This window comes from Danio aesculapii, chromosome 18 (genome assembly GCF_903798145.1).
Source record: "Danio aesculapii chromosome 18, fDanAes4.1, whole genome shotgun sequence".
NCBI classification, from domain to species: domain Eukaryota; kingdom Metazoa; phylum Chordata; class Actinopteri; order Cypriniformes; family Danionidae; genus Danio; species Danio aesculapii.
This window is the reverse complement of record NC_079452.1, coordinates 17544607-17558266: the sequence shown is the minus strand read 5'-3', so window position 1 is coordinate 17558266 and position 13660 is coordinate 17544607. Positions and strand designations below refer to the sequence as shown.

The 13660-nt window shown below is 37.8% G+C and overlaps 1 protein-coding gene across 1 annotated transcript in view; it reads right to left on the bottom strand.

Annotated features, from left to right (window-relative positions):
- abcc5 (ATP-binding cassette, sub-family C (CFTR/MRP), member 5) overlaps positions 1–13660 on the bottom strand; it is a 53028-nt gene that overhangs the window by 23026 nt on the left and 16342 nt on the right. The window contains exons 7-13 of the mRNA XM_056478158.1: positions 12502–12849; positions 12340–12411; positions 10757–10881; positions 9005–9077; positions 7646–7849; positions 4689–4832; positions 3673–3769 (exon numbers count right to left, since the gene is read on the bottom strand). Coding sequence (XP_056334133.1) covers positions 3673–3769; positions 4689–4832; positions 7646–7849; positions 9005–9077; positions 10757–10881; positions 12340–12411; positions 12502–12849 — 1063 coding nt within the window. The remainder of the gene's footprint in view (positions 1–3672; positions 3770–4688; positions 4833–7645; positions 7850–9004; positions 9078–10756; positions 10882–12339; positions 12412–12501; positions 12850–13660) is intronic.

Below are 13660 nucleotides of genomic sequence, written 5' to 3'. Positions count from 1 at the left end.
CCTACACTTTTTTTACAGCATATTTTAAATAGTCTAGTTTAGATAACTTAGAAAATTACATTGCAATCTTGGAGACAGAAAGGTAAACCATCAGTTTATTATCGAAATGTTTAATAGAAAGATGAGTAGCAGTTCATTAACAAAGAATAAAAAAACCAACTCAATTGAGCCCAAACAACGTTTAAAAAATGATACAGAATAGTCTTAATATCTTCTTAATATAAATGTTTGATAACTGAAGTGTACCGAGAGAACGAAATAATCTGCGGTTGTTCATTTCCTTATTTTTTGACGCTCCAACTGATCAATAAACAAAATAGCTAGCTTTTTCATTTGATTTAATGACCAATTAAATATTAAAGGGCCTATAGTTTACCTCTTTTTTATGATTTAATATTAATATTATGGTTCTTCTGAGTGTGCCAGTTTAGGTTCAGTTTAACACACTGTTCAGATTGTTTTATTATAATGTGTTAAAAAGTGTCATGTTGGGGGCGTGTCCACAGCTCGCTGATTTAGGGGTGTGTTGCTTCACATGTAAATTAGTTTCGGCTTCCCGCCAATGTAACAAGGGGGCGGGGCCATGAGCTCACCCGCTCTGCGTTTGCAACAGAGTCTGACAGGCAGACGGAGAAGGAGAAGGAGAGAGAGGATCACCATTCAGTCGTACATGTACGACTCTGACACAGACCAAGCAGAGAGTACAAAATCATTTGTGTCTTTGTACAGTTTTACAGCCAACTGTGTGCTAGTTTCAAGTGCCGAGCTTGTACACAGAAACTAATAACCACGCACACTGAATTAACTTTGACTGAGGCACCGGATGCGCCGCTCGAAGCCGCGACACGGCACACCAGACACTCTCTGTGGCGCGGCAGAAACATGAAGTGTCCCGAATCGTCGCGCCACGCATTTTTGAATTCTAAACATAGGTTTCTGCAGCGGTCCGCAGCGGCCAGCCGTCGACTTGAGTGTACCCTAATAGAAACCTATGTTTAGAATTCTAAAATGCATGCTAGTTAAGATCACAGGGAGCTTCTGGGAACGCGAGAAATGCAAACGGCTGAAGTATAAGGTAGACTTAATGAGAAGTACACATGTTTGCAAACCTACCTAAAGATACAACCAATAATTCCGATTAGAGCGATAATGTGGAGAATATTGATCTTGTGTTGAGCCCAATGAGCCTTGCATCTAAAAACAGAGCTAGCGTGTTCCTTTAGTGATATCACTTCGATTCACGCTGAAAATGGCAGACGTGAATCAACAAACTGAGGATATGATGACGCCTGTCAATCAATATTGGTGGGCGGGGGGACCACTCTCCTACGTAAAGTTGCGGTCGATTTTAAAACCGCTCCAATTGGTCCACCGTTTTTATGTTGTTAAATTGAAAAAAAAGCACTGGGTGTGCTTATATCACCCCAATATGACGGTCTATACACCATACATGCACATATGTCTGTCCAAACAGCTTGAAAAGTAGATTTTTTACCACAGGTGCCCTTTAAAGCCCATACACGAAATATTTAACTTATAAATTTATACATTAACAAACCTAAAATAATAAATAAAAGCAGCGTGACCAACTGTGCCTTAAGCATATTAAATTGCTCTCTCTCTCTATCGTAAATGTGATTTTCTTTAAAGTGTACTTTTAAATAGCTCATTACTTTACTTTTAAATATCACTGTTTGTTTTGTGCAGTTTGTTCATTATTGTAATTTAATAAGGGTGTGTTAATGAGACGGCATCCGTCGGAAGAAACCTGAATATTTATAACAATCTGTACATACAACTCAACATCCAGGTTTCTTGACTAACCGCATCTGTTTAATGTTTCTCTTTTTTTTTTTTCATATTTATTTTGTGTTGTCACTTGTCACTTTATGTACACTGGAAGCTTCTGTAGCCAAAACTAATTCCTTGTGTGTGTGAGAAGCACACTTGGCAATAAAACTGATTCTGATTCTGAAGAAAAGGAGTCAAACATTTAACCTCGGCTATACTTTTATTTAAAAATCCTCTTTCGGAAGCGAATATCGTTTGGTATAATTCTGATGTATTTTTGTAGTTATTAAAATAATCACAAGAAAGAATTAGAGGCGAAATTAAGTGTGTTCAAGGCCAAAACAAAATAACGACCACATGTATTGTCAGATTTGGTGACAATAAATTAATCTGGGCTACTTTTGTCATTATGATTAGTGTTTATTTATTTATTTGTTTATTTATTTATTCATTTATTTATTCGTGAAATAGGCATAGGTTAAATAAATGCTTTAATTGAGCACATAGCAGCAGTCAATAGCCTAACATAACATCATAATCTTGCCTGCAGTGCTGATTTAAGACGTCGATGCGCCAATAGTATCCAATCTGCTCCAGATTCACACACATTTACAGGCTATATTTTATTTATAACACAGCAAGCTTGACATCGCAGGCAGATCCAAACCACAACGCTTTAAAACCAAAATGCAAAAGGTGTACGTGCTTTATATGAATTTGAAAATGAAAGCAAACTTTACTATTTAATAGCCTTGAATGCTTGCAGAATTCAAAAGCAAAAGCGTAAATAGTGTGATCACGCATTCACAGCAGGCGTCTTCTGTGTTCATCGTGCTCGAGAATGAGCATTAAAACTGTAGCGTGTAACTGCTTCATTCAGGACTATTTGAAAAAACAGACTCGACTCTGGGAGTCGATTCCTGTGCTGGAGTCGACTCCTGTACTTGGTCTTTTGAGAGTCGAGGAATCGACTCTTTTGGAGTTGACTCCCCATCCCTACCGTCAAGTGGTTTCAAACCTTTATGAGTTTCTCTCTTTTGTTGAACATTAAAGAAGATGTTTCAAAAACAAAGCTGAAAACCTGTAACCATTGACTTCCTTAGTAGGAAAAATGCATTCATTTGGCCAATTTTTTACTTTTCTTTTTCTTATTCAACTGAATTAACTGCATGTACAAATTTCAAGAAGTTTCCAAACCTGTCCAAAAAGTGGCTCATATCTACACAAATATGTACACGCTAAGGAAATCTTTGTGTTTGATTGTTTGTGTGTAATTTGTGTGAGGGAACTTGTATATTTTAAGTTGCAATAGGTTTTTTTTGTTGTTGTTGCTTTAAGATCTACCTGTCCAGGGACTGTAGGTGGAAATGAAAGCCTGGCACAAAACATACTTCCTTTTTAAGATCAATGTATTGTTGTGCATGTCCCTGTCAAATAAATTAAAATAAAAATAGATACTGAGGAAGTCAAGGGTTACAGGTTTCCAACATTTTTCAAAATATCTTCTTCTGTGTTCAACGGAAGAAAGAAATTCGTAAAGGTTTTTTAAACAAGTAAATGATGCACACACACACACACACACACACACACACACACACGCACACGCACACACACACTCACGCACACACACACACGCACACACCATGTGCTTTTGAATTGTTTTTGCACTACTTAGTTTGTCCACAAGGTGTCAGCACTGAACCACACTGTTGAATCACAGTCAGAAAATAAACAGAGATGGAACTGATCTCAGAACAACAAACTACTGAAGAGGGCTTGTGTGAGCGAATTAAACCATGTACACAGCTATATTTTAAACAAGCACAAATACATTTGTGATGCTTGAACTGTGCGCTTAAGTGTAAAAACGATCAACCTTACCATCACCCTGGTTGGTGGATTTTTCTTTTTTGACGGATCCTGCCTTGTTGTTCTCCAAGGGTTTTTTCAGGGAACTCCCAGACTTCTTATTCGGAACCTGAGATGACAAAAAAAAACTGCTGATTAATGACTTTTAGTTTCATCTGTGTGCATCTGCAAAAACAGACTACAATTTTGGAAGACAAAAGAATAGCAGCATGAGCATTCATAACTTCTCCTTTTGGGTTAAAGAGCAGAAATCAAGTCACAAGTGGTGTGGAAAGACACGAGGCAAATGACGACAATGTTTTTGGGTGAACTGTCTCTGAACTGTTTTAACATGCGTTGCTTAGGTGTGAGTTTTTTACAGACTTCAACAGAGTGTCAAAATCTTGATGGTTCTGTGGGTCTCGTCTATCAAATCTGAGCTTTAATTTGTATTCTCTATTGGATTCGAGTCAGGTGATTGGCTGGGCCATTCTACAGCTTGATTTTCTTTCTCTGAAAGCATTTGAGAGTTTCCTTGGCTATGTTTTGGATCATTGTCTTGCTGAAATGTCCACTCTGGTTTTATCTTTATCATCTGCTAATGTAGATGTTGGACTGAAGCAGCTAATATTCATTTACAATGACGAAGAGCAGAGGAACTGAAGAACTACTGAGAGATTTCAGCTGCTGTCTGGGCTTTCCATGCTTTTCTACACCTCCCTTTCTTCATGTGTTCAATACTTTTTCCCTGCGTCATTTCATTTTATTACGCATAACTTCATTTGTAAACTAATTCAGTTTTTTTCTTTGCATATATGGATTTCATTTGTTGTTACCAACATCTGGTGCAAATTTCAAGTCAACAGCACCTTTAGAAATATGTTGTCTGAAAAAAATGGTGATGTGTTCAATACTTATTTCCCCCACTGTATATCATCAAACTACAGCAGTTCCTGCACACCATATATAACCGAAAGCTATGATGTTTGTGGTTTGTCATGCCATGCTGGTGAGTACATTTTTTTTAATCTGACTATAGAGATACTGACCTCAATGATGGGCGTTTCTCCAAGCTGAAGGTTGTTGAACATGGCGGCGTAATCTCCATTCAGATTCATCAGGTCTTCATGACTGCCCTGCTCTGTGATGCTGCCGTCACGCATGACGATCACATCATCACAGTCCACCAGATACTGACAACAGAAGAGGCTAAAATTTGTATATTTTCATAAACACAGTCAACACAAACATTCACAGTAGAACCTTTTTACGAGGCCGCTCATCAAGTTTGATAAAAAACGTATATGTACATTTATAAAGCTATATTTTGTATTACATCATCTTTGCAACAAATGCAAAAGTATGAGAGCTGTTAATAAAAGTAGTCGACTTTGTTCCCTCTTCTGGCTGCCGTTATCAATCTCACACATTTTTTCCATTTTCGGAAAGTCGTGAATTTATTTATTTATAACATATTTATTGCCACATCAGCAACTTATGGCTATTTCGTGGTCAAATGTATATACATTAAACTATTACATGTTAAAAACAAATTCGTATTATATAAAAAAAATTAATAAATAAATTACATAGACAAATATATAAAATATAAATTGATAAAATTCACAAAAAAAAATTTATTCAAAGTTAAATATGGTTTTTCAGTTCTATTTTTGATAAAAAAAAATGTAAAACTCTTTCTGGTGGTGCCTTTTTAAAAACGTCCATCAAAGTACTCTCCTTATACAAATGTTGTCTAATGGAATTTAAACTTCTACATTCCAACAAAAGATTTTTTATGGTGAGAGCAGCCTGGCAGTTATTACATTTAGGTGATTCTTCGTTATTTAATAAATATGAATGTGTCAACCTAGAATGTCCGATTCGACATCTGGTATAGACCGTCTGATCATGCCTGGTTTCGAAATTGTAATTTGCTAAATGTCTTTCATTTATTTTCAGGTTAATTTCATATAATTTGTTGTTGATGCAGTTGTCCCATTCTCTTTGCCATGTTTCGTTTATGTACAAATTGATGGTGGGTTTCAAGTCATCAGGAGGAATTAAACATTCGGTCACATTCAAGGAGATTGCAGCTTCATCTGCCAGTTCATTTCCACGTAGTCCCATATGACCTGGAATCCAACAGAAGATAATGTTGAACTTCTGATTTTCTAGTGTTGTCATTTTCTTTAAAATCATGGACATTACGGGTTGATCATACTTAGATGCTTCAAGTGCTTGAAGACAGGATTTGGAATCTGTGCAGATTAAAAAGTTACGATGCTGTGTCCTTTCCATTCGATCTAAAGCCATATTTATTGCGTAAGCTTCTGCTGTGTAAATTGAACTTTCTCCTGGAATCCGAGTACCAAAGACATCATCTTTAAACACCACTGCTGCTGTTACTCCTTTGTCTGTTTTTGATGCATCTGTATATATGTGTTCATGATGAGGGAGACTGTCTGTCGGAAAAGTCGTGAAAACACTACTTTTTTGAGTGTTTTTCTTTTATTACAGCAGGGCAAAATAGGTATTGAAAATGTCATGTTTTTATTCCTGGCCATAATATTTCTAGAGGAGCTGTTGACATGGAATTGAAGCAGATCTTGGTAAAAACCCAAACAATACAAGTATAAAAATAAAACAAATAAAAAAATCTGAGAAATGAGTTGTGTGTAATAAGAATGAAATGACAGAAGGAGAAAGTGCTGAACTACTGAAGTGTATTTAATACTTCATATAAAAGGCTTTTTTAATGATGGCAGCTTAAAGACGCCTCTCATATGGAGAATGAAGTCACCTGCATTGCTCAGGTGTGAGTTTTTCACAGACTTCAACAGTGTAAAAACCTTGATGGTTCTGTGGGTCTCGTCTTTCAAATCTAATCTTTATTTTGGATTCTCAATTGGATTCGAGTCAGGTGATCGGCTAGGCCATTCTTCAGCTTTATTTTCTTTCTCTGAAAGCATTTGAGAGTTTCCTTGGCTGTGTTTTGGATCATTGTCTTGCAGAAATGTCCACCCTGGTTTCATCTTCATCATCTGCTAATGTAAATGTTGGACTGAAGCAGCTCATATTCATTTACAATGGCGAAGAGCAGAGAAACTGAAGAACTACTGAGAGATTTCAGCTGCAGTCTGGGCTTTCACTGCTTTTCTACACCTCCCTTTCTTCATGTGTTCAATACTTTTTCCCTGCGTCACTTCATTTTATTCCCCATAACTAGGCCCACACGGAATCTGCACGCGCAGAATTCCGCAGATTTCAAGCCCATCATTAATTCTGTTTATTTACTTGTGTAAATGTGTTTACAGTTTATATTTATTCAGTTTTTACATTTATTTCAGTAATATTATTGACTAATATGAAAATATTCATATGATTTACTTACACTACAGTTTGTAAAGTAATATTTTCTGTCTTTTAGTAGAGATATATTATCCAATATTTTATGAGAGACGTGCTTTGTTTACCAAATAAAGTGGATCTAATTAAATTTGCATTGTAAACATTAAATAAAAGTTAAAAGGGTATTACTTTTTATTTTATATATTAAGTTTTTACTTATAATACTCCTACAATAATTCCGCATAAATCCGCAGATTTTCAACAAAATTCTGTGCAGAAATAGCTAAAAATGTCCGCAGATTCTGTCTGGCCCTACGCAAAACTTAATTTGTAAACTAATTAGTTTGTTTTCTTCGCATATTTGGATTATTTTGGTTGTGACCAACATCTAGTGCAAATTTCAAATCAACAGCACCTTTAGAAACATGTTTTCTGAGAAAAATAGTGACGTGTTCAATACTTACTTCCCCCACTGTATATGAGCAAACTGGAACACACGAAATGTATTTACGGTACTCTCCGTAAGTTTATAATGTAACATTTAAAGTTTATAATGTTTATAAGTTATTGATGACTTCCGCTGCTGAGAAACCTGAGAATGTTTAAAGGGTTTATTCATATGGCTCAAAACTCTCACATGACTCCGTTGCTGTACCTGTAGCTGATGAGTGACGAAGATGACGGTTTTTCCGCGCAGCTGCTTCTTAATAGCGTTGTTGAAAATGTGATTTCCCACATGTGCATCCAGAGCACTTAAAGGGTCGTCCAGAATGTAAATGCCTCTGTTGCTGTATAACGCTCGAGCCAGGCTTATCCGCTGCCGTTGACCTCCGCTCAGGTTGGCACCACGTTCTCCGATCTGACAGAGGGAATCACAATGCATACTAACTATTCCTGATTATACATTTATTTCAAACAGTTAATATTAAGAGTATTATAATAGTATAATAAACAGTTCCTCTGTGGAACGCAAATGAAGATAATTTGAAACATGTCTCTTCACTTTAAAACTCTGATGTTTTAGATCGTTCCAAAGACTACGGCTGCGTATGAAATCGCATACTTACATACTATATAGTACGCTAAAATCAGTATGCAAGCCGAGTTGTATGTCCGAATTCATAGAACTCGAAAATCAGTATGTGGATGACCTACTACTTCCTGGCGAGATTCTGAAGTGTGCATCCGATCCACACTACGCTATCCCATAATGCAACATGAGAGAATTCATGAATGGAAGTGAATCAACTCACATGGGTAGGTCACGTGGTAATGACAAAATGGCGGATGTAGTACGTCCGAGTTCCATTCATACTACTGACATTCATACTGTATAGAACGCACTTTTCTAACGGCCGAGTAGTACATTTAAATTCAAATGCAGCACCTACTGAGTAGTAGACGATTTCAGACGCAGCCTATAGAATACACAAGACATCGCTCGTATAGTTTTAAATTAGGAAAAGTGAAATGTGAATTTGGCGTCAAGGTGGCACAGTGAGCAGCACAATCGCCTCATAGCAAGAAGTCAAGTTGGCATTTCTGTGTGGAGTTTGCATGTTCTCCCCATGTTCGCGGGGGTTTCCTCCGGGTGCTCCGGTTTCCCCCACAAGTCCAAACACTTGCGCTATAGGGGAATTGAATAAGCTAAATTGGCCGTAGTGTATGAATGTGAATGCAAAAGTGTATGGGTGTTTCCCAGTGTTGGGTTGCGGCTGGAAGGGCATCCACTGCTTAAAAAACATGCTGGATAAGTTGGCGGTTCATTCCGCTGTGGCGACCCCTGATGAGTAAAGGGACTAAGCCGAAAAGAAAATGAATGTAACGGTCAATATGGCGAATGAAGCCCCGCCTTTTAGTATGGAAGCCAATCATTAATCGCTGTAGACTGACGATTCTCAGGGGGAGGAGCTCAAAGCAGACAATAAATGCGCTGAGATATGCTGCGAAAAGTTTTCAGAATGATCTGGCGGCCTAAAGAGATTATTCTGTAGGATGTTTTTTTTTTGTTTACCTCAGTAAGGTCACCACTAGGCAAAATGGCCAAGTCTGGTCTCAAACAGCAAGCACTCAGAATAGCCTGATACCTGCAGCAGACATAAAAACCAAAACACAATAAATTATCATGCATTACAAACCAAAAACAATTACTAATATCCCAATGTCGGCTAAAAATACTTCAACTACACTTCTTCAGGAGGCGTGTGGAGGCTATTCAATGACAAAGCACAAGGTCGTCTGTGCTCGTTTTATCTTGTGCTGAGTCACGGCACTACATGCGCCATCCGCTGCTGCCTCATTTCACTTGCTCAGCCCTTTAATACCTCTTTACGCATTACAGTGATGTATTGCAGCCATTTGGCAAACTGAAAAGCACTGACGTGTTCCAGTATCACGGCCCTAATATACATCAGTCCCAGAGCAAACAAGTGTGGCGCAATTCTGAATAAGATTAGACCCAAAGTCTGTTTTGGGAGTTGGGAAGCTTGTCAAGGTGAAAGCTCTAGCAGATAACACCTTCAAATGGTCACTGATAATTAAATAATAAGTAGGTGTGGCTCTAAAGCTCCGCCTTTGACATAAAAAACTTGAAAAACTCAGTCCACTGATTCAGATGCGAGTAAAAACATGAACACACTGTAGATCTGCTTTATCAAAGTAAACATGAAATCTGGATGCTGACTGACATTATTTTGGGGGGGAATTCATGTAAAACTTTTATTTTATCCTTAAAGGAACACTGCACTTTTTTATTGCTCAGGTCCCTTAGAGTTAAACAGTTTTGTAGTGCAATTTGTGCTTCCATTCGACCTATTTCTGGGTATAAGTGAAGCACTTTTAGCTTAGCTTTGTATAAATCATTGAATTGGATTAGACCATTAGCATCTCATTGGAAAAAATATATATATATTATAATTTTCCTATTTAAAGCTTGATTCTTCTATAGTTAAACTATATACTAAGACTGACAGAAAATTAAAACTTGCTATTTTATAGGCCGATAGGAAATATACTCTCATTCTAGTGTAATAATCAAGAAACTTTGCTGCCGTACCACTGCTGTAGCACATGCAATGATATTTAGCCGCACCTGAAAATAGTCCCCATCTAGGTAGCACACTGTGTAATATCATTGAGAAAAAGTAGTGTTCCTTTAAAGGAACAGTATGATGTTTTCGTCACTAGATGGTGCATAAACAAATACATTTTTTGAAGACGCCACAACAGAGTGTGGAATCATGGGAGTTTCCCCACACACAGCACAAGTTTCATCACACTAGTTAAAATTGATTATTTCTATAGTCTTTCAAACATTTGGGATGATACAAGTACATAAGTTAACAAAATATATAACAATGTTCTAGCGGTTTTTGATAATGTCATGAAAAAACAATCTTACATACTGTGCCATAAGCACAAAGGATAGTCAACCCAAAAAGAAATATTACGTCATCATTAACTCTCCATTCACCTATTCCAATCCAGCATGAGTTTCATTTGCATTTTGAGCAACATAGGTAAATCAAACTGTTTCCGGTTCTCATTGACCTCCATAGTAACTTTCCCTACTGCAGAAGTCAGAGGACAACCATCAACTTTTTGGTTACCAACATTTTTCAAAATATCTTCTATCAAACAAATCTGAAACAACTTGAAGCTCAGTAAATGGTGAGTACATTTTCATTTATGGGTGACCTATCCCTTTAAGTTAAGAACAAAGCAAACTTAAAGCATATCAATGCCTTTGCTTTTATCCACCGCTCACCTTTCTTCCTCCATTTCCTTCCCAAACAGGATATTGTCACGAAAGGATGCATTGAGAATCCAGGCCTGCTGTGCCACATACGCAAAATCTCCATCAACAGCTACAGTTCCCTCTAACAGAGTCATCTGGGATACAAAAACAAGACATTAAAATAGATTTGAGGATTTCTAAACAATCCCCTTTTGCACTAAGAACTGTAACTATATGGATATTGATAACTATATTACTGTCCAAACTAATGGACAATAAGGTTATTATTACAAGCATGCACTATATATTTGTCACCTTCCACTTTAAATAAAGGCTTTCGCATCAGATAGTTACAAGAACTCAGTTATAAGAACAATACACCAAGATAGTTCCTAAGAACTAACCCTTTCCTTCTTATATTCAGAACTAGGACAGCAACATTAGCCTTGCATTCAACGAAATCAACAACTGGAGGATATGTTTTTATTGTGGTTTGTAAGCTCCTGTTCTCCTGGATTAGACTTTAAAGGTGCACTAAACAATATTTTTAAATAGTTTTTAACCACAGTCTCAAAACTCTTGCAGCCAATCAGCAGTAAACGGCTCGTCTAGAAACAATATCAGTTTATTTTGTTGGGTTATTATGGGTGTATTTGTTTCAGTGCTTTAAAATATCAACTTCATTAAGCAAAATAAATTGAGGTCCTGCTCTCTTCTTTTACTTTAAGCAAACTAACAGTTGGAGGGGTGTGGCTTTATTTAAATTAATTTCTTATGTTTGTGAGCGTGAGATTCCAGCGTGTTTGTTGACCACCAAACTGTCGTAAAAAAGCACACGTCTGATCTGAGCTTCTCCCCCGGAGAAACCTCAGCCTATAGTGATCGATGATTGGCTCCTGTATTAGTAAGCGGAGCTTCATTCGCCATATTGATAGGTTTCCTCATTCAAAACTATACGAGCGACATGCCTTGTGTACTATATAGTCTTTGAAGATTTTCATTAAAGACTACCAAAACAAAAACATTTTCACTGGATCGACCTTGCATTGACTAATTTTTTTCATCATAAGACTAAAAATGTGCACTAGTAAAATAGACATTGTAAATTTTATTTCATTCATTCATTCATTCATTTTCCTTCGGCTTAGTTCCTTATTTATCAGGGGTCACCACAGCGGAATGAACTGCCAACTATTGTGGCATATGTTTTAAGCAGCAGATGCCCTTCTAGCTGCAACCTAGTACTGGGAAACACCCATACACTCTCACATTCACACACACGCTCATACACTATGGCTAATTTGGTTTACCCACTTCACCTATAGCGCATGTGTTTGGACTGTGGGGGAAAGCCACATGCCAACACGGGGAGAACATGCAAACTCAAAACAGAAATGCCAACTGGCCCAGCCGGGACTCGAACAAGCGACCTACTTGCTGTGAGGCGACAGTGCTAACCACTGAGCCACCGTGCCACTCATTTTGATTTCATGCAGAAACATTTATTGTTATGGAATTTATAGTTACAGTTTCAGAGTAAATAGAAGATAATAAACATCACCTTTATCAATTATACCCTTTTTTTACACTTCAGATCAGGCAGTAATGCTCACCTGGCCAAGAATGGCAGAGATGAGAGATGTTTTGCCACTTCCCACACTACCACAGACGCCGACCAGCTTCCCCTAAACATCCAAACAAAGCAATCATTATTAGTGTATTTATTCCTCGTTATAACGAAGCACTCAAATTATAGCACTTAGCAATGCGAAGACCTTCTGGATGGAGAGATCGATGCAGTGGAGAGTTCGCTGCAGACGTTGACTGATTGTCGGCACGTGAAGAGTCTGATCTTCAGGACTGGATGCCATTTCTCCAGACACATCATTCAGCAGCTGCCCGTGCGTTTCTTCTTCCAATATGGCGTGATGTTTTGGGACGTCTCGCTGTCGACGCTTCTTGCGGCAGCCTCTTGTTCCTACATGAGGTGTGCCGCGGGGGGAAGGCTGGGCGCTGTGACCGCCCGTCTCCCAGGCCAGACTGGCTCCGCTCATCTCCACAGCAACGGATGGATTCCTGGGCAGCTCACGGATCATCTTGACCTCGGCCATCAGGAGCAAGCTCTAAAGGACACAGAGAAAACAAATAAAATTTTTAATTGATTGATTAAATAAAGACTTGTTATTAGGAGTGTAAACTTACAATGCACTGTACAACAGTTTGTACTGTCTTGATTTTTTAAGTTAAATTAATTTATCTTCTCTAGTCATCTCAACTTACATCAGTCAAACTGACTAAAAATATTCAAGGTGCAGTAGGAGATTGTCTTCAGACACAGTTTTTGTTGTGAGAGATGTAAGCAATAACAATGGTTCTAATGCATTTCCTGTATTTACATTTTTAATTTCCATAGCTTCCGAGAATCCAAAAAGGTCAACATTAGGGGTGGGCGATATGACCTAAAATTAATATCACGGTATTTTTCATCTTTTGAACGGTGACGGTATAATATCATGGTATTACTTTTAATAGCAAAATAATATACATCTCAAGGAAGAACGGACAAAAGAAAGTCTCACTTCTATCACTCTTTAAAAGTTTGGGTTTGGGTCATTGTAAATGCTCAGTCTCGTTATAAGCTGATCTTCATTTCTCTGTGTTTCTGGAATAAAGCAGGCGAGTCAGCCGCACCAATTTATGAGCAGACAGAGCAGGATTCTCATGATGACCACCAGCACAATTCGGGCATCGAGATTCGGGCATCTTCTCCGAAAACACTCGATTGATCTCAGCTGGCGGATCAACATTTACCTCATGTCATGATCCCTGTCATCTGCGCCATTATTATTATTATAACTTTAGGTGAGGTTTGCAAACCTGTGCACTTTTCACTCTTCAGCCGTTTGCATTTCCTGCAGTAACAAAAGCTCCCTG